Genomic DNA, 22,002 nt, shown 5'->3' with positions numbered 1-22,002 from the left:
AGTCCAAATGCTCTTGAAGGCTCATAGCCCCACCCACATCGAGGCCGGCAGCCTGAGAGGCTCTCCCGGAAAACCCTTGCATGCATCGCATTGTCAAAATAGGGCAAAACGAGATTCTGATAATTTAGCTGGTTGTAGGCACCACCAATTAAATGTGGTGTCCTTTTAAAAGACTGAGCAGAAGAAATCTTTACAAAAGGGGGTCTTCTGGGGTTAGAACCATTTCCTCTCAGTCTGACAATACCCCACGGAATTGTCCACATTGAGACCTGGGAGACCATGCTTGCTTTTACAGCCTGGGAACTGGGAGCAAATAAACACACTTCACCTGAAAAAATGAAGGCTTTGATCTTGACCTGAATGCTCAGCAAAAGTTCTCAGGCATGTTTTGAAGATTTATGATCTCCTGTCAATGAATTGAGTGCATCTTTGTAAGGAAAGCCAAGTTAGAAAAGTCTGTTAAGCCTTGTGGTGTGCTGACATGTTGGAAGTGAGGATCGGGGACCTGGCACTGCAGCCTTGTCCCAGCACCTGGCACAGGACGAGTGCCCACAGGATGGGCACCTTGCAATTATTGGTGCATTGAGTTTTGCTGCCTAAACTCCAGAAAATGGATGACTTCTCCTTGGTGCTCACTCCCCTGAGCAAAAAACAATCTTCCCTCCAGGGGCCTAGGGCAGATCTTGCAAACTACCCAGGAATTATTCATCTACTTGTCTACTACCCCACTGGATGCGGGGGTGCTCTTGAGGGTGGAGTTCATGCCAGAGCATGGTCTGTACTCCACACACCCGGCACAGGGTCCACTAATGAAGTGAATGAATGTAGGAACAAATGTACTGCTGATGGGTTTAAAACCATAAAGTGTGTGCATGTGTGTAGCCCAGCAATTCTCAAGGTTACTGAGAATTACCCAGACTGCTTGTTAATATGTGAACCTCTAGGTCTAGACTAGAGAATCAGAAGTTCTGCAGTGGGGACCCAGGCTACTTCTGAGCTACACCTCCAGTCCTTTTAAAAAAATTTTATTTTGAGACAGGTTGGCCTTGAACTTGGGATCTTCCTGCATCAGTATCCTGAGTCACTGAGATTACAGGTGTATGCCATACCATGCCCATCCAGGGCATCTGGATTTTAATGAAACTCCCTGGGAGCTTCTCAAGGACACAAGCGTCAGGAATCACTGTCTTAGATGAACTTTGCTAAGCTTGGTTCCAAGCCCTTATCACTTTCAGAAAATGGATTCTCAGAGTGCTTTGAGCTTTTAAGACCTAAATAGTCAATTCCAGCCTGTTTGATAGAAGAGGGAATTCCAGGGGAAGAAGCATCTCAGATTTCCAGATCATGGTGGCAGGGGGAGGAGGTAACCACAGGACTGAGCACCATCACAGCACACTCAGGAAATCAGAAGTGGGCAGTGTCCCCAGGCCGTTGGTGTTCAGGTAGGGACATGGAAGCCCACTTCTGGGTGCTGATAGATAACTGGGAAGGAGCCCCTAAGAAGAGAAAACAGACTGGGGGCCCAGGTTAAGCTGGATCTCCAGCCTGGGATGCATGGAAGAAATTTCTTCATCAACATGCCAACCAGGAAGCACGGGCCCAGCTCCCGGCAGAGAGTGTGCACACTGAATCAATTGGAATTGAGTCACGGATATAATTAATTTAATGTGTTTAAACGATTTTCCGTATAGTAAACATGCTGAATGAGGGTGACCCAGAATAAAGTGTCTGCCTGAGAGTGGAAAGACGGAGGCCCCTCGTGCTGTATAATGAAAACCTTCGGCAAATGGAAAATGCTTCAATTTATTTCCACCTCCTTGTTCCTTTCCTTTCTAACTCTCTATCGATAGCTGAACTTGGCCTTCTGCGGTCTCCCTGGACCACAGAGGCACATTTTATTTTGTCGGAAGATGTTCCTTTTCCTGTGATCAGAAGACAATTTCAATGGAACCCATTGGCAACCAGACCAGGAACGAGCACATATTAATATGTGACGAGTGAACAAGGAAACGAGGTGCAGAACTAACTTCCTCTGCAGCCCTCTCAACTTGAGGTAGCATCGGTGCAACTGGAAGGACCATGGCATGCAGCTCAGTGGTGCCGGTGGGTGACCGTGCTGGCTTTGCCAAATGGTCTTGCCAGGTGACTTTGGCAGAGACAGTTCCCCTCTCTGGACCTCAGATACTCATCTATGACATGGGGGTGTTGACATCTGAGGACTTTTAGGGCAGCTTTCAGGTCTGTTATTCCCTGAATTCTGAGTCACAAACTGGAACAGGTGTCAAGGAATTTCCCATTAAAAAGAAATTCATCTCCGAGCCCTGGAAAGCGCCTTCGGCAGTCTTATCTAATTGCTCATCAACTGGGGATTATGTATTATTTGGCTTAGATGAAAGGGAGCGCTTACAAGTGGTTATAAATGGTCTCTGACGAAGCTACACAGGCATCCAGGCAAACGCTGACTTGGAAGATCAGGAGAGCCGGCGAAACGGTCCCTAGACTCTGTAGCTGTCTGTTCATCCATCCTGATTTTGGTTACTATGAATTCACTCTATCATGAGAGGCAGAGTTTAGAAGAAGCATCCCACATTTTGAAACAGTCTGCGCCAACACTGCCCCTCTCTGAGCCTCAGCCCAGGTGAGGAGGAGGAACGATGGGCAGGTGTTTTGAGTGGTGCACTGCCTGGCCTTTTGGGGGTTCCTGGGGTGCCATGAAGGTGGCTATGGGGGAGAGGGGCTGAACAGGTGGGGCTCTGGCTCCTCTGCTGTCTGAGATGTTCCTTTTTTGTCTGTTTTATATACTGAGCTCCTGTGAGATTTTATAACAAGGGGTTCTGAGGATAAAAAGATTTTTTTTAAAGCCCCAGACTGAGGAAAGCTGTTCAAGTTTCCAGCCTGAATCTAGGTTGTGCTATAAAAACACACTTGGCCAATAACTGATACGCGGAGCCTTTGCTTCTGAACTGTGGGAGTGGACGCCCAGCACTTTCAGGTCCCTCCACCCAGGGATTTTTGGAAATTCACTTCATTTTTAGCAAAAATCAGAGCCTCCCCAGCAGCTAGAGCTCTGGAGCTCAACCTGAGGAGAACCTGGGAGCGGTTGTTAGGCTGCAGGTGGTGGGTCCCACCCCCAGAGGCTGATTGGCTGGAACTGGGACTGAGAACATGCCGTCCTCACAAGCCCCCAGGTGACATTGATTGCCCTTGTGCGGTGGTTGGCCTATGAGATCAACCACCCCTCCAGATCAACCTATGCCAGGCTCCTTTGCTTGTCCCCAGAATTGGCCCCTACTTACCTTCCCAGTATCTGTCCCCGGGGACTTGTACCCATCCCTGCGCCCACCCCTGCCTGGCTCATCATGCTCCAGCTGGCCAGGCGGCCAGCATGTCTAGCTCCTACCTGCCCATCAAGGCACAGTTTGATAGCCACCTCTTCCAAAAAGCCTTCCCTTTTCCACCAAAGTTCACAGAAAAGCCTCCAGGTCTGCACAGTTTGTCCCACTGTACTGAGCCCCGGTCTCCACCCCCACCCACCTTTCTTTGGTACTGGGGATTGAACCCAAGGGCGCTCAACCACTGAGCTATCACTGACTTTTTTATCCTGAGACAGGGTCTCTCTAAGTTTCTGAGATTGTCCTCCAACTTGTGATCCTCCTGCCTCAGCCTCCCAGGACACTGGGATTGCAAGTGTATATCACTGTGCACAGTTGGTACTGAGCACTTTTATCCTCTCCATGTCAGTTTATCCAGTTCTCATCCCTGTATCTGGGCCACAGGCTCTAAGGGAGCACATCTTCCCTTGGTATCCATGCCACTGGGCCCTCAGCATCTGCACAGGGCCTGTCCATCACACCAACAGCACACTTGAGCATGCCCATGCACCAATATGGACATTTAAGAAATGCACCAATCAGCTCATCTTATCTGCTCCCTTAATACCCCAAGACAGACTCACTGACTTTCTAAACGACTCTTAGAACACAGGACTACACTTAGCCCACTCAACCTATTCTGTAGACAAACATCCTCTATTTTCTGGGAGGAAACTGAGAAGCAAATACATCATCATGAGCCATACCAGAAGGTAGTATAATGTAGCAATTCAGAGTCAGACTCAGGTTCAAATACCAGCTCCACTCTGATTAGCCGTCGTATTTAAATGCTCCACACTCCAGGCTCCTCACCTTTAACTGTGAAAATAACAGGACCTACTTCCTATGGGGCATAAAGACGCCATGAGACCATTATTAACAGTAACAAAGGCTGGCATTTCCTGGGTACCAAGCACCAGACACACATCCCTGAGTCTAATCTACATAGTATGTAGCACATGATAAGAATATCAGCCATAATTAATGCTAATTTCCCTGCTTCCACGCAAGACATAAATTATTATTATTATCCCCACTTCTCAGATGAGAAACTCGAGGTTCAGAGCAAGTTGCTTGCACAAGTATTAGCAAGCTGGTACGGGCCATGGCTGATCTTTCTAACTACCTTGCAAAACAGGTACTAGTCCCGTGTGGTGAATGAGAATTCTGTAGTTGGAAGATGACGACTTGTGAGTGAAGTCCCAGGGTTTGAACCTGCCTTTGTCCAGAGTTCCTGCTCCCCACGTCCCCACGAGGTAAAAGGCACCTGCCGTGAGTCTACCCTCTCTGTCCTCTTATCCACGGTTAGGAGAGGTGTTTCTGGGTGTGTCAGAGGGCACAGGCTGTCCCGCCCCTCCGTCCAACACCCTGCGACCCGTGGCCCACCGAGAGGACAGGTCACAACCAGAAGTGGGTAACCGCCCCTCTTCTGGCCTTGCCTGTCTCCGAAGGGCACTCAGGAAAACAGAGCGCAGAGGCGTGGGACTGACCGTGACCCCGAAGAAGTTGGTCTCGTTCATGGCGTTGAGGATGATCCTGCCCAGCGTGTGGTCCGTGTAGTTGAAGTCCTGGATGCGCTGGTGCCGGCTGCTGGCGTGCAGCGTCTCCATGGCCCTCTGCAGCGTCTTGGCGATCACCCACATGCCGTCGTAGGCGTACCCGTGGAACTTGCTGGGCCCCACGCCCGACCGCTTGTTGTTGTACTCTCTCTCATACTGCTGCGGAGTCTGGAAAACAGGGCGGCACCGGGTTACGGCGGGGGCGCCAGCACGCGACGCCCTACGGCGCCCACTCTGCCCATCACCTCGCTGACTCCTCTACCGCCTCAGGAGATGGATGCCACCATTCTCCCCATTTTACAGATGAGAAAACTGATCAGAGCGGGGGACCTGCATAGGGCCACAGAGCTAGTGAGGACAGGGCCGTCCAGCCTCTCCACGCACTAGGGTTAAGCACTGTGACAGGGATGCATCCCCAGGACCCAAGCAGTACCTGCATAGACCCTTGGTCTCAGTTTCTCTGTTTACAAAATAAAGGGGCATACCTGTTTATAGTTACCCCAAACATCAAAGGTGATATCTCACTGTGTATCAAAGTACCCGTTTCCTTGCATCCTTGATAAACAGGTATTTTAATTTGAAAAATCATTGATGGAAAAAAAAATTCGATTTTAATTTGCATCTCTGATTAATAACAAGAGTGAGCTCCTTTCAAATACTGACCAATAGTTTATTTCTTAAATTTCTTCCTTCTGCCATATCGCTATGGTGATAGCTAACATCTTTTAATGGTTTGTTTTAGTGTATCTTGCTATCTTTCCATCTTTTATCACTTGGTTATATTTTCTTTGATTTTGGAAAGTGATTTGGGTCTATTCTGGTTGCTAATTCAGCTATTAGTTATTTTAAAGGTATTGAAAAATTACTTGGATGTTTACTTTGTTAATTGCCTTAAGTATAAAAGGAATGTGGTCTTTTGACTTTCTCAGTCCTCTGGATTTTGTTCCTGTGAGCTGTCTTTGATGTACTGATAGGATTTTGTTCCTATGAGCTTTCTCTGATGAGGGTGGGGTGGTGTCTGTTTGAGTCAGCTTTCCATCACTAGAACAAAACACCTGAGATAATCAACTTAAAAAGAGAAAATGTTTATTTTGGCTCACAGTTTTGGAGGTTCCAGTCCATGATTGGTTGGCCCCATAATTTTGGCCTCCTATGGCGAGGAATGCATGGTGGTGGAGTGTGCTTGGTGGAGCAAAACCTCTCCTATCATCAGGCAGGAGTGAAGAGGAAGAGGAAGGGGTAGGGTCCCCTCCCCTCCCCTTTCAGGGTATGCCCCCAAATAGCCTGAGAACCTTCCGCTGAGCCTCACCTTCTAAAGTTTCCACCACCCCTCCCAGCACCACCCCGGGGACCAGGCCTTTAACACACGGGCCTTTGGTGGACACTTATGGGAACCACAGCAGTGACCATTTTGCATTCTATTTGTCCGACTGTGATCATGTTTATTTGATCCTTCCAGAGAGTCCCAACCAGAGTGTGGTTCTGTGGCAGCCTTCAAGGTTTCCACGATCCTCTAACCGTGCCCATACAGTCTCTCCAGGAGGTGACTAATTACAACTTTTTAACCTTCTTGGTGGAGTGTGTGTGTGTGTGTGTGTGTGTGTGTGTCTGTGTGTACGAGGGAGCTCAGATCCTGTGGTTGATTAGCCCCTCTTCTCACCCACACCACTTGTAAATCCATTTCTTTTCTACCTTCTAACACCGTTCTTCCCAGGGCCAAGGAGCGGGAGCGGGGCCAAGAACAGCAGGATCATGGCTGCCAATCCTGTTTCTAAGTAGCGTCCTTGGAAAGGGACACAGGTGTAGCGGACTGAAAAGTGACTCATTCTCGCTGTGCTCGCTTCCACTTTATATCCCCGGCCATTCATCACTATTCCCAGGTGACGCCAGCACTACCTCCCTTGGGCCAAGCAACGACAGCAGAAGAAACGTAATTGTCGGAGAAACGGTCCTAGTTGTTCCTAACACAAGCCTCCAATTATTCAGAGCAGAAGAATTTCTTCAGTTGTAAACTTGACACTGAATATTGACTAATGGCTCATCCTCTGGGGTCAAGTTTATTGTGCGGTGCTAAAAGTTTCTGAGAAAGTGACTTTATATAGTTAGTCTCTCTTGCTGAAAAGTTGTGTTCCAGCATATTTTTGAAAGGCAGTTGTTAGAACTTGGAACATATTTTCCCACAGAAACGAGGTTATAAATAGTGGTCAGGTTCCCAGGCTAGCCCACACGTTCTTACTAGCCCACGATGTGACTAAACTTTAAGGGTCTGCCATTCCAACAGAACCAAGTCTGCACCCTTTCCTGGGAGCAGGAGGCAGGAAGGGAGCCTCACAGACAGGAGGGAGGAAGCCAAGGACGTACCCTCCTTCACAGCTCCAGCTGCACCCTAGAGAGCCCCAACTCTCTGAATCCTGCCCAGCACCCATGGATGTCTGAATCACAGCCTCGGTGGGAAGGCACTTTTAGTCTGCTGGCTCCACACTGCAGTTCATAGATCACTCGGGAGCTCATTGGAAATGCAGATTCTGGGGTCATATTTTGTTTCATCATGTTGGTAAGTGAATTAGGTATCTGTATTTTTGTTTTTTTAAATCTCAGATTTCAAGTATATGCAAACTGATGACCACTGAGTCCCTCCAGCAATATGATTCTTGGACCCTCATAACAGAAACTTCTAGATGTTTGTTGAGTCCCTCCCTAGCCTTTCCAGGGTTGGGAAGCTCATTATTTCTTCAGGATGAACCTTTGCCTAAGGAATGCCTGATGTTGGTGAGACTGTCCTTCTGGATGCAGAGTGGACATCTGCCTCCCTGACTTGGGCTCAGTGTGCTACAACTTCCTGTGGAGCCACAGGAACACATCTGCTCCCTCCCGTGCATACCAGCCCTTCAGAGAGCTGGAGCCAGGGACACGCTTGCTGTACCCCCAAGTTGGCTTTCTCCTGGCTCAATAATCTCAGTTTAGACTCCACCAAGCCCGGGATGAAACAGCAAAACTTCCATCAGGAGCATTTAACAAAGCAGAATAAGATATAAAAATAGTTTTTAAAGGCCTTAGAAATCTACCAGGACATTCAGGGGAAGGGCCAACTTTCTGGAGAGAAAGGAAATGCTTTGAGGTGGGTCTGACATTCTTGCAGAAGCTGCAGAAACAGAAAGCACTGAACCACAGCTTCCAGCCCAAAACTGAAGTGCAGGGACACCCAGGGAGCCAGACTTGCAGGGCCAAGTTCCCACAGGAAGGAACTGTAGAGGAGTGAGCCTTGCATTTTGAGTGGCATTTTTATTTGGAATATTTGATAACTAAGCTGAATAAAGCAAGGGGTTAAGAAGCCAATCGAAGAGGGCAAAGGAAATGAGTAGAACTGTTTAGAGTTCCACAGTATTGGGAAGACAAAATTTAGAGTACTGGGCCAATAAAGACCCAGTTGAAAACACTGAGGGTCAAACAGGAATAAGGTCAAATCAAAACAGACCAGGTCTTATGAAAACTAAAACCGAACATGAAATCATTTTAAATCCTGATTGCATTAAGAATTCAACTGCCTGCTTGAAGAGAAATAAATATTCACTGGAAAGATAACACTAGTAGCCCCTAAAATTTTCTTATATAATGCAATTACCTAAACTTTACCAGGTATACCAGGAGACAAGACCAGATGACATTAATTTTTTAAAAAAGGAAGAAAAAGTCCAGGTAATTAGAAATGAACACACAGGTGATCTTGAAGTTATTAGACATGGATTTTAAAATATCAAGGTTTGTATAGTCAAGAAAATAAATTAAAAGATGCAGAACATCATCAGAGAATTGAAAGTTACAAAGGAAAAAAGAGAGAGAGAATAAAAATGGACATTCTAAAAATAAAAAATACAATAACTGAAACAAAAAACTCAATAGATGGGCAAAGTAGCATGTCTTAGTGAATTGAAGTTACCTAGGGTAAATATTCAGACTGAAGCACAAGGAGGAAATAAGAAATGAGCATTAGAGATACATGGGATGTATTGAAAATGTATGTGTACAATTTGCATCTTGGAAGGTGAGGAAAGAGAGACAAGATGGAAGCCATATTTAAAGGGATACCATTCTAGAATTTTCCCAAACACACATCGATCTACAGATTAAGGAAGTTCTATGAAGTTTTGTGAATTCCAATGAAAATAAAAACAAAGCAAATCTCACTTCAGCACAGCATAATAAAACTGTCAAAGACCTAAGCAAAAGAAAAGTCTTAAAAGAAACCAAAGAGGGAAAAAAAAGATGCATTACTTTCAAAAGAGCAATGATAAGTCTGACAGTTGACTTAGTAGAAGCAATGGAAGCCAGAAGACAATGGAATGACGTCTCGAAGCCCTGAAAGAAAATAACGAACCATCTGAAGCTGCACCTGGGTTTTAAATTCCTCAAGATCAAAAGTGAAATAAGGAAAATGTCAGACAACTATGAACTGAGAGAATTTTCTCTCACAGTAAAAGAAGGACCAAGAAGAGTCCTTCAGACAGAAAGATGAGGATCAGTAACCCAATGGAAATGCAGAAATGAATGAGAAGTAATATAAAGGTGTGAAAGGAACAATGGAAAATGTAAATAAGTGAAAAAATAATATCAGGGCCAAGAACATCCAAGAAAGTCCTAGAGAAGAAGAATGAAGATCAAGGACTTGCACTGCCAGGTATCTGGTTTTATTATAAAACTCCAGGAAGGAAGACAGTGCAGTATTGCTTAAAAGATAAGTGCAGAGCCAATGGAAGATAACTCAAAATCCAGAGGCAGATGCCCACTCTGTTCTGTCATTTGATTTATGACAGAAGGTACACCATAGCATGGGTACCGGGGTGGGGGATAGTGGTCCTTTTCAATAAATGGTCCTGAATGAATTGATTGCCCATTCAGGAAAAAAATGAATCTTGATCTTATTTCAGACCATATGTAAATTCCATTTTGTGTTGATTCTATATCTAAATGTGAAAGATCTGACAAAACTTCTAAAAGTCAGCATATGAAAATATCTTCGTGAGCTTTAGGTGCGCAAAAGCAACTTAACCGCACCCACATATACCATTCCTACAGAAGCTGAATGAATTGGGTTACCTTAAAATTAAGAAATTCTGTTCCTCAACATCTATCATTAGAGTGAAGAGAGAATCTACAGAATGGGAGAAGAGAGAGGTAATAGAAACAATGACTGAAGGATTCATACTGAGAATATAAAAAGAATTGCAGCATTCAAGGCCACCTGAGTGGAAAGACACAAACCACACATCAATAGGAAACAGGCAGAGGATCCATTAAGAAAAACGGGCAAAGACTTGAATAGGCAATTATGAGAGGATATCAAAGTAATCCTTAAAATTATGAAAAGATGCCCAACTTTGTTAGTTATCAGGGAAATGCAAATTCAAACTAAAACAAGATAGTGCTGCACACCCACCAGATTGGCTAAAATTAAAAGCTGATATCACCAAGTGCCAGTGAGCATGCGAACAAACTGGAAGTCTCACTCACGGCTGGTGGGCGTGTACGTTGGTCTAACCACTTTAGAAAGCTGTTTGGCAGTGTTTGCTGGTGCCGAACATATGCTCACCCTATGACTCAGAAATCCCACCCCGAAGTGTGCACCTGAGAGTAAGGCATGCAGTCATCAAAATACACCAGATACCTAGAAATAAATCAAACCCAACATGTGCAGGAATTCTACCCAGAAACTTACCAAACATTTCTGGGAGCAACTAAAGAAGATCTAAGTAAATGCAGGGATATACAAAATCTATGGATTGGAAGACGGTATTACCAAGATGCCAGTTTTCTCAAAACTGATCTAGACATTCAGTAAAATTCCAATAGAAACCAGAGCAGGATGGTGTGTGGTACATAAATTGGCAACTGGATGAAGAAACACAGGCAGAGATGCAAGAATAGCCAAGGCAATCTTGAAGGAGAACTAAGACAAATCTCATTATAAAACTAGGGAAGTGAAGGTACCGGGGTGAAAAAAATCAGGTAAATAAATGGAAGAGAAATGAAGTGTAGAAACAAAACCAAATAGCTGGGTGTGGTGGTGCACACCTGTAATCCCAGCAACTCAGAGGCTGAGAATGGAGGATCGGAAGTTTGAGGCCAGCCTCAGCAACTCAGCGAAGCCCTAAGCAACTTAGCAAGACTCTGTCTCAAATTAAAAAATAAAAGAACTGGGCGTGTGACTCAGTGGTTTTTAAAGAAATAGAACCGAATATGCACAGTCATGTGATTTCTGACAGAGGTGATATGGTGGCACCATGTGGGGAAAAAGGGGACTTTTCAATCAACGATGCTGGGTCCATTAGCCATATGAAAAAGAAAAAAGAATCCTGATCATTACCTCGCAATAAAGCTTCAAAAAGACAAAGTAGGGAAATATCTTCATGGCCTTGGGAGAGCTGCTATTAAAATAAAGAATTTCTGTTCATTAAAACCCCCCATTTACAGGACTTTTAGGACCTGAAGGCGACAGAGACTATATTTAAATAAACCTTTCCAAATCTCCCAGACTATATTAAGTAGCTTTAAAGAAAGCTATAAAAATTCTATACTAAATCTTACCCTGGCCAATAACTGAAGACAGAGAATTCCAAAATAAAATAACTGAGTACAAAGAAAAAAGTTAGCAAACATTACTGTTTATTGCTTTATTGCTAGGTAATGATCAGGATTCTTTTTTCTTTTTCCTATAGCTAATGGACCCAGCATCGTTGATTGAAGCAGACCAAAGAAGGCGTGGCAGAGACAGAAGATGAGAGCCATTTAAGGGAACTGGAATAACAACCAGAAAGACGAATCCACCCTCAATCTGAAGACACTACAAAAAGTAGCTGCGCAGTTCAGAACATGTACTTCAGGAAAGGGACTCCAAAGCACTTGTATTCATCTAGAGATGTACAGTACTCTTCATAGCAGCACACATGTGCTCCAAACTCAGCAACTTCAATGTCGACCCGCAGCAGGATGGGTCAATTGTATTACAATCACACAGTGGAATACTATACAGTAGTGAAAATGAAAAGGCATCTGCATCAATGAATCTCACTAAAATAATAAGAGGGGAAGGTTCAAAGGAGTATATGCCACAGGGCTTTGTTTATTTCAAGTTCAACAGCAGGAGTCTGTGTGGTGAAGGAAGTCAGAAGAAGAGCTGACATTGGTGGTGGGTGCCAACAGGGCTCAAGGATTAATAGTTCTATTCTTTTTCTTGACCTGGGTGGTGATCATGGGGGTGATCTTACATTTTAAAAAAATCTAAAAAATAAAAATAACCCTAATACCTCCAGGTGACTTGGGCTACTCACTTTATATCCCCTAGGTTCTTTTCTTGATGAAGAAAGAGACCTAAATTTACTGAGCACCGACTGTGGGTTTGACACATGATAAAGTACTTCCTGTATAACCTCCTCCACTTCTTAGGAATCTGAAAAAGACATTACTGTCCTAGTTTTGCAGATGAGAAACAAAAGCAGAGATTCAATGATTTGCCCAACACCACTGTGCTGTTCATAGGTTCATCTGCAAACAAATGATGAGTGACTTCAATGAGTGTCCTTCTGCCTTCGTGTAAAAGTTGTCCCCAGGTGGGCAGAGCAGGGCTGCTGGGTGGCTTCATGGCATCATCAGAGACCCAGGCTCCTTCCCGCCTAGTTCACAGTTCCTGAATGAAATTTCCTCCTCCAGGGCACCTCATGGTCCAAGGTGGCTGCTAGAACCCCAGCAATCCCATCTACATTCGAGCCAGCGTAAAAGTCAAAGAAAGAAAGAAACCAGATCCCACCTTCAGGGAGACTTTCTAGAACTCCTATTTCTACTTGTCAGGCTTAGAATCCTGGCCACATCTAGCATGGGAGGCTGGGAAGTATACACCGTCAGTGGCTTGGCAACGCTCCCGGCTAAAAGTTCGAGTTGTGTTCCTGAGGTGGACGGCAGGAAGACAGGTGTGGATGTCAGGAGAGGCCACCGGCCAGCTGCCTGCCAGCTGGGGTGCGGAAGAGCCAGGATTCCAATCTAGCCAGCGAATCCTCCAGAGGCCACCAGCCCCCAAGCCCCAGCCTGTGTCCCTCAGCCACCCGTCTCCCAGGGAAGTGAACACGTGGAGGAGCGGGCGGGAGGAGCCCCGGGGGAGGGCGCTGGGAGGCCGGGCTCCGGGTACCCCTTCTCCATGGCAGCTCCCCTTCCCCACTCCAGAGCCCTGAGCCTCCCAAAAGCTGGCGGTTGGGGCTGGGGATATAGCTCAGTTGGTAGAGTGCTTGCCTTGCAAGCACTAGGCCCTGGGTTCAATCCCCAGCACCACAAAAAAAAAAAAAAAAAAAAAGCTGGCGGTTCTTTGTCTCAGCGCTTCCATCGCAGTGGGGAGGCGGTGGCAGCCTTCCTGGGTCAAGGGCCCTGGGAGGAGGGCAAGCTGGGCCTGTGGCCGGGCTGGCTCTGTGCCGTTGGACACACCGTCGCTGCTGGGCACAGAAGTTTCTCACCAGAAGACATCGATCATCCTCCGGAGAAGGAGCCTTTGTTGGAGGCTGGGCCGTCTCGGAGGCCCCGCTGGTTGCAGGGCTCTGGGAACAGCTCCGGCTGGCACCTTGGACCAGCTCTGTCCCCGCAGGGAAGAGCACTGGGAGACGAACGTCCTCACTGGAGAGGTGGGGCCGCCCCAGGGTGAGCAGGCCAGGACTGCTAATGTCCACGACAGAAACTTCAGGGCACTTTGAAACACAAGACCTGAAATCACCAGTGTCCAGCCACTTGGCAGGAACAGCGATGGGGACCCTCCTCCAAGATGGAGCTGGGCGTCCCAGTCCAGAGCCCGTGCCCAGCGGCTGTCCCCGTGAGGCTGTGGGGCTCAGGGACCGAGCTCTGCCGGTGCTGGGTGCATACTGTCCCCATGTTGGAAACCCAGCAGGAACGCCCCCATGCTCCTGTGACCTTGTCCCCCCTCCCAGGGACCCACACAGCCTGGTGCAGGGAGCAGAGCCCGGCATCTGGAGGAGGGGCCTGGGAGGCTGCATCCGGGGGGCCGCTTGGCCAGCAGGTTCTGTGACTGTCCCCGGGGAGTCCAGGTTGACCCCACCACCGTGTCCTGCAGCTGTGCTTGTCACCTCACAGCATCCCCAGAGTCAGGGAGCTGAGCCGCCAGGGACCCCAGGAACCCCCTGGTCCAAGCCCCGCACTTGCAGTCGAGGAGGTGGAAGCCGCGGGCGGGGCCTGGACCAGCAGAGGCCATGGATCAACAGGTGCCAGCAGCAGGGCTGCCTGACGTCCTGAGTCCCAGATCCACAGGGTCCCACTGAGGGGACACAGGGGCATGTCACAGCCTGGCAGACAGAAGGGGTCGCTGTCGGGACTCAGGAGTCCTGGACATGGTCAGCTTCCTGGGGCTGCCAACAGATTTCCCCAGACTGGAGAAGGGTGTAACCGCAGAAGGGTGTTTGCCGGCAGTTCCAGAGGCCGGAAGTCCAAAGTCAGATGTTGGCAGGACTGCCCGGCCCAGCTCCTGGGGAGTCCAGCCACAGCTCTCCCAGCCCCAGGCGGCTGCTGACCCTGCGTCCTGTCAGACCTCCCCCACCTCCTCTCGCTGAGATGTGACCTGATAAGTCAGTGGACTCGGGCCACCCGGGGATCCAGGAACCCAGCTCCACAGCCGTAAGCCAGCGCCATCTGCAAACTGTCTGTTCCCAGATAACGTTGTCCCTTCCCTCTGGCCCCAGAGCTTCCCCGTTCATGAACCGGGAGGCGGGCAGCAAGTCACTTCCTGGCCTTTGCTTGTGTCCACCAACACTGTGGATCCAAAGCACACACGTGGATCCAGTCGCTCGTGCCATGCTGACCATGAAAAATGAACTTGGAAAGACAATGCTCAACTCTGGGACTTTCTTTGGTTATACACTTCTGACTGGGAAGCAGGCTTGTGGTCAGATCACAAACAGGACACTCCATTCCCTTTTGGACCACTTTCCTCAGGACGGGGGCTGGGGGCGGGTTCAGCAAAAGCAAGTACAGCGGAGCCCCGGGCAGGGCTTGGCGGATGCATCCTGTGTGGGCAGGACCAGGCGAAGCGAATGAAGCACAAGCTCAGGTGTGAAATTCAAGGGGGCGCCAAAAACAAACAAGCAAGCCTCAGGAATCAGAATAAAAATATTTTAGTGCTGTATTTCATAAATGACCTTTTTGCACTAATTGTGATTTTTTCTTTCAAAAAGCGCCACTTCAACATATATTTTTTTAAAACCTTGATTACTGAGGTTTTTGACACCCCTTTAAGTTTTACCCCAGTCCCACACCAGATCTTTAAGTCCCATAGAGGGGCTGGGGCTGTTTGGCTGGCAGGAGGGGTGCTGTGAGAACGTGCTGACTACCACCACAGCTGGACAGAAAGGCCAGCAGGACCTGAGTGGTCAGTGGAGTCTGCCAGGAGACAAGAGGGGAGATAAGAAAAAAAGAGTGGTCCTCGGCCACTGGGAGCTCCAGGGGCCTGGAGGAGGCCTGACTGGAGGCTCTCTAGGGGCGGCTGGCACCTCCTGGCTACAGGCGCTAGGAGGCCACAGGCCTTCTACCATCTTGTCACTGCAGGATGACAGAGGAAATGTCACCTCCTGCTTCAGCAATGGCAGGGACAAGGGCTGGGTCCCCTTCACTGGCAGAGCACTCCTGACGGACCTGCCCCACCCTGGGGTCCGCACGGGGGGGACCCCCCACAGTGGGGTCCCCCACAGCTTTGGGGTGACGCGAGAAACCCCAGACGTCTCAGGCAGGGGACAGTGCAGGGGAGGAGCCGGCCTCCTCTCCAGCCCCAAACCCCAAGTTAAGAAATGAAAGTCAGTCGCGGGGGATGTTGTCGCGAACGCCAAAACATGCCCTCCAGGAGCCACGGCAAGGGGCGAGGGGCAAGGGGCGAGGAAATATCTCCCCAAAGCCCCGTGTGGACCCGCCTCCGTGTAGACCCGCCCCGTGTGGACCTGCCCCTGCGTTGGACTCCGCCCCTGCATTGGACTCCGCCCCCGTGTGGACCCGCCCCCTGCGGACCCGCCCCTGTGTTGGGCTCCGCCCCCTGTGGACCCGCCCCTGTGTTGGGCTCCGCCCCCTGTGGACCCGCTCTGGGTGAGGCCAGTGCTCCTGGGAACCCCAACCGGGCATCTCGGGGTGCCCCTGCCAGCTTCCCGGATCTCATGGGAGCCCCCCAAATCTTTGATCGTCCTCAATCTGTGTATCATCCTACTGTCTGCTTTTGCAGATTTTTTTTCTTAGTTTTTGTATTTTCCTCAAATGTCATATTATTTTTAGATTAAAATACAGGGTATTCCCCGACCCAAGTGCCTTAATGAATCGCAAACACTGACACCCTTAAAATAACACGGACTAAGATGAGTTATTTCTGTTCATTATTCAACATCTCAAAAAAAATTTTTTTTTTTATTTTTGATGTACGCCTTGATTTTGGTCTGAAAATATTTCTTTCGGTGTTTTCCAGCCAGGTGCCAACATGATCTAAAGAGTTGTTTACAAACCCGTGTCCTAATGATTTGCTATTTTTGACAAATCAATAAATCATTTGTGGAGAGTCGGCTCTGATTGAGATTAAATAATGAATGAAGTTAAATATGTCTCTAATGAAACTTTTTCCTGAAACGCCAATTAGGTCTGGGTGTGGGTGGAGAGTCTAACTCTGAACACAACACAGAGGAAGCAGGGTCCTGCGCCCTGCTGTCTGGACCCCAGAGGGACAAAGGGATACTGCGCTCACCAGAGCTGTTGTCCTGAGTTCTGGGGACACGCACACTGGTGGAGAATGGTGTCCTACCAGGTCCTGGTACAGCCCCGCCAGATAGCAGAACGGGGCTGGTCACCTCCCAAGGACCTCAGCGCCCTCCCAAGGCTTTGCCCCAGCGGTGGACTCCGCCCCCGTGTGGACCCGCCCCTGCGTTGAACTCCGCCCCCGTGTGGACCCGCCCCCGTGTGGACCCGCCTGTGTTGGGCTCTGCCCCCTGTGGACCCGCCCCTGTGTTGGGCTCCGCCCCCTGTGGACCCGCTCTGTAGACCACCTGGCTGGTCTACAGCACGTTTCCTGAAGTGTGCGGGAAGGTCTGTCCGCCCCTCCTGGGGAGCACCAATGAGACGAGGCATCAGTGAGACAAGAGATGACTGTCCAGGTCAAGCAGTAGGGAGTGACACTCTGGCAGGGCCTTTTTAGCAAAGCTTAGGGATCCCATCTCTCACCTGTCCACCATACTTGGTAACAACAGAGCAGCAACTCAATTCCCACTGCTCCCTTGAGGGGGCTGGCTATCCGCAACATACAGGTACATGAAGCTCAGAGAGCTCAAGTGATTAGCTCAAAGTCACACAGCATCTCCCAGGACAGTATCGGTGCATCTTCCACCAACATGATCAGACAAGATGTTCAAAAGAGGTGGGCCTGGGGGCTAAAAGGGATGATCCAAGGCACTGACCTTTCCTGAGATGGTCTTGATCTGCTTGGAGCTCAGGGGTTCGAAGTCCACGCCGATGTAGCCTTCCATGGCAGCCAGCAAATTCTTCCGGAGGCAGCGGGAGGAGTTGGCCTCCGTGTGCACCTGCTCCCACCAGGAGGGCTCGTACCAGCCGGGGATGATCCACTGGTACTTGCTGCCATACATGTTCTCCTCGTAGGCCTGCAACAGAGGGCGGCTATGAAGGCACGGGGGTCACACACGTCCAAGGCCCAGAGGGTTTATTAATTTTTCTAGCATCTGCTTGGTCTCCTTCTTATCTTCTTTCAAAGTACCTAGGATAGTTTAGGGACAACATGCATAATAAAATGCTGAATAAAAATGAAAGCATAAGGGTTGGGTAAAATACAAACTGTAGTAAGTCTGCAGGAGGTAAAGGGAACAATATTTAAACAAGCAAACCAAAGGTTCCAACCCTATATGTGATTGAACTGTGTATTTCATCATGAGCTTCCTGGAGGCCCAGGAGAAAAGGGTAATAAAATTATTTATTATGTAGCTATCATTAGCAATAATGAAAAAAAAATACCAGCTCTTTGGAAAAACAGCATTTTTCTAGTCTTTATCCCAAAACATGCCTCATATGGTGGACTCTGTCAAATTAGCCGGCCTGGTATCAGTACCATTTCTATAACAGATTTCCTAAGGCTGTGTGTGGGTTTTGTTTTTTTTTTTTAATAGCTCTTTATTAAAAGCTGAGGTCATACCTCAAAACATAACCCAGGGGAAGCAACTTTCAAGGGGCCAAGACATTTCATCCGGGCGGACAGTTTATTTACCATGCCACTTGGCAAAGTGAGAAGTATCCCTGAATCTCTACCCACGGCCTGATGAGCATAAATTTAGATCCTAAGCAGACGTCCCTTTCATGGGTGTGCATGACACACATCTGATTTGATTGTCACGCACATTCACCCCGGGAGGTGGTCAGGGCACGGTTTATCACTCTCACTCTAGAGATGAAGAAGCTAAAAATAAGAAAGGGAAAGTAACTTTTCCAAGGTCACACAGCTAGGGAGAAAAGTCAGGCCCGAGCCCTAGTTCTGCCAGCTCTGAGGCCTCCCGGCTGCACTGCCTGCTTCCCGGTTAAACAAACAGGCTTCCGGATGTTCTGATCGCCTCTATGTGGCTTTAATTCTCTCATCACATACTAAAGGAAAAGCACCCTCTGATAACTTAGGTGTGCACAGAAATAACCCTTCCGTCAGGAAGGCACGTTCCACTGGATTAGGTTCAGAATAAAGTTTGTCCGTGTGGGTCCCGTGCCTCTCAGCGATGGAGATGCCCGGAGGGGACTTCACTGCGCAGTGGCGGATGGAGACAGCCAGGCACTGCCGCGGATTTGCGAGTGCTGAAAAGCGAACTTTCTGCAACCCTCAGGCCTTTGCAGGGCCACCGAGAGTGGAAGGTCATGTGGGAAACGCCGTGTGTCCCACCCTGCTGTCCCTTGGCCTAGATCAGGGTCAGGTGAGGCTGGAGGACCTGGGGAGAGCAACTGGGGAGGTGGCCGAGGCTCTGGGACTCTGGCTGCCTTCCGAGGCCCAGAGCTCCCTCTCTTCCCCACATCCTGGGAGGTGCCTGCTGTAAAACTCCTCTGTTTTGCAGAGTGCAGTGGGGCAGGCCTGTGAGCCCAGCAACTCCAGAGGCTGAGGCAGGAGGATCACAAGTTGGAGGCCAGCCTCAGCAATTTGGGGAGACTCTGGTTCGAAAAATAAAAAGGACTGAGGAAATTGCCTAGTCATCCAAAGTCCAAGGAACAAGATCCAAGGCCCATTTCTGCAGTACCCCTCTTTTCTCAGCAAAATGAAACAGAAAAACTTTCTGGAAGCTTTCTTGATCGTGTGGGCCAAGCCACAGGTGCAGGGGGAGGACCCGGGGGGATCTGGGTTCACACGTGGGAACAGGTTTTCCTCACTCACAGCTTTCCTCACGCCGCCCACGTGGGAACTGAGGGACAGCACCCGGCAAGGGCGCCAGGAACAGAGTCGGGTCCCTGTGCCAGTTCTGTGACCTGCCACTGTCTCCTGGTGAATTTTCCAGCAAACAGACGCTTGGTTCATGTAAATGACAACACATTTGCTTGGAACGTTATTTTTGATAAAGCTAAAGCTTTCTCTAGCAGGGCTTCCCACCTTCTGGGAAAAAGGAAAAAAGAGAATCCAGCCGGCAGCACAGGCCCGGTCGCGGGCCAGCCCGGGGCCTCCAGCACACCGCAGCGGCTCAGCCTCCACTCCCTGCAGAGCCCAGCAGGCCTCCCCGGGCTGCTTGAGAGTTAAGCGGGATAAGAGGTGCCAAGCCTACCGACGCACGTTCAGGAACATTCTGTGGCGCCTCCTTGCCCCCTCCCTTGCCGTTCTGGTCATGCACTCTCCTGGGCCACATGCAGGGATGCTCTTGGGCTTCCAGGGGACAGCTCCAATGCCAGCCGCCCCAGATGGCTGTGCTTGGACCCGCTGGCCTCCATTCTACCCATGCTTGGTCGTCAGAGCTGAGAAGGCTGCACACGGGGTGCTGGGATGCTGGTCTGAGTCCTCCGCTAGTTGGGGACTTTCTGGAGGGGGGCTCGTGTCTGCCTCTCTGCTGGATCTCCAGTGCTTAGCCCAGTGCCCCGTATACAGAAGGCACTCAATCAGCGGTTGGGCCTGACTGATGCCATTTCTGCAGCTGCCGTGGCTTTCCTTTTCTCCGGCTGTGGTAGACAGGTGGTGTCGGGGTCCCAGGTCACCCTTTGGTGTGATAGATGGCCCTGAGCTCATGTTCCTCAGCCCCACAAACCGCCTTGGTTCTTATTAGCAGCAGACGTTAGCCATGGTGCGAACTTTTTAAACAAAACCCGTTTCCTCTTGATTCTAGCTTTCCTTTCACCTCCTCTCCTCTCCTGCAAGAGGGACTTTCCTTTTCTGTTAAGGTTCCCAACAAGGGTAGCCACGCACCCTTCGCGTTGGCTGAGCAGTAAGAGCTGGATGAGGCTCCCACTTCTAAATAAAGCCACCACCCCAGGAGGCAGACCGGGCAAGGGGCACTGCTTCCATCTGAGAGATGAGGCAGCTGGGGACCAGACGGGTAAAGTGACCTGCCCAAGGACACACAGCTGGCAGTGCTGAAGTCAGAACCCGGATCAGAGTGCTGGAGAATTTAGACTCGACCACCCAGGACGATGGAGAAGACCAAAACCACGGCCAGGCTCGCTTGTGGTGGAGCCAAGATGGACACTTTGCCACAGGGCTATAAATAGGCTTTGCTGTCTGCCCCCCACCGGGTGGCAGTTCAATCTCAAGAGCCCCCAACGGTGAGTTTGCATGGCAGCACCTGGAGGGCGCCCGGTGGCTTCTGTCTGTCTGGTCAGGACAGGAAGGCTCTCTGGGGTGGGGCTCTGCTCCGAGCAGCACCTCCCTCCTCAACACCTCCTCCTCCAAGGACCGACACGTGGGCTGGCACCAGGCCAGCAGCCTCCTGATGCTCCTCAGCCCGGAAGACTCCCAGAAGCCGCCTCGGGGCTGCGTGGACCAGGGGCCGAGCCCCTGTGCGTGTGGGAGGCAGACGGTCAAGCCATCTGTCCCGAAGCAGAAGCCACGACTACAAAAACCACTCGCAAAATCATCCCAACACGCACGCCTGCTGAAGTCACAGGAATGCGGGGTCCGGTTTCAGCTGGATCAGAGCTGCGTCCTGCGCGGTCCTCCATCAGGAGCCAGCCAGCGCCGGGCGCGGCATCGCACGGGTTCTTTCTACCCATTTCTTTTCCCTGGAGTTACTTCCCTTCCTCATTTGACCAGCATCAACCCTCACTGCCGGCCTGGGGATCCAGAGGGGTAAAACCCAGTTCCCCTCCCAAAGTGTTCTCCAAATCGGGCCATCCTTTTCCTAAAATGGGCCCTTCCTGGACCCTTGGTGGCAAAGGGCAAGGTTTTAAGAGTTTGGGATGGAATTATTGAGTGTATGTGCTCCATATTTCCAGTAGTTCTTTTCCTCCTCCGATTTCACTGTGGAAGGACCCCTCTCTGCTCCATATTTCCAGTTGTTCTGTTCCTCCTCCGATTTCACTGTGGAAGGAACCCTCTCTGTGCTCACTGGTTCGCAGGATGCTCCAGATGTCATGGAGCCTGTCAGCAAGTGCACCAGCTCAGCGGGGGCTCCATCTTCACACCCAAGACGCCTCCCCAAAGAAAACAAGCAGAAAAGGGCACTGAGATTTACCAAGCCCCACCATGCTTAGGGCTGCCAAAGGGTGTTTCCTCATTTAATGTCCACAACAATCCAGAGAGATGGGGTATAATTATCCCCGTTTTACAGAGGAGGAAACTGAGGCTCAGAGAGGACGAACAGCCATCCAGCTCCAGCACTGAGCAGCAGAGCAGGGACTCAAGCCCGAGCAGCCGACTCCTGGGCCACACTCCCCTGGCACCTGCTGGAGCAGCAGCCTCACAGCTCAGAAGGTTTCCAGCAGCCCACGTTTCACTCCTGAGCCCCAAGGGCAAGTAAACCCGTGTGACCATGACCGCCATCACTGTTCTGTTCTTGCTCACGCCCCCTGAGTCCCTTTCTTTCCTGAAACGGGGCACCAGGGTG

At 49.7% G+C, this 22,002-nt stretch overlaps 1 protein-coding gene across 1 annotated transcript in view; it reads right to left on the bottom strand.

Annotated features, from left to right (window-relative positions):
- The window catches only part of Gabbr2 (gamma-aminobutyric acid type B receptor subunit 2), a 345,550-nt gene that overhangs the window by 125,585 nt on the left and 197,963 nt on the right, over positions 1-22,002 (bottom strand). The window contains exons 6-7 of the mRNA XM_047525637.1: positions 17,395-17,595; positions 4,862-5,098 (exon numbers count right to left, since the gene is read on the bottom strand). Of these exons, the coding sequence (XP_047381593.1) occupies positions 4,862-5,098; positions 17,395-17,595 (438 nt within the window). The remainder of the gene's footprint in view (positions 1-4,861; positions 5,099-17,394; positions 17,596-22,002) is intronic.

Source organism: Sciurus carolinensis, chromosome 14 (genome assembly GCF_902686445.1).
Source record: "Sciurus carolinensis chromosome 14, mSciCar1.2, whole genome shotgun sequence".
Classification (NCBI taxonomy): Eukaryota; Metazoa; Chordata; class Mammalia; order Rodentia; family Sciuridae; genus Sciurus; species Sciurus carolinensis.
This window is presented reverse-complemented; position numbering and strand designations above follow the sequence as displayed.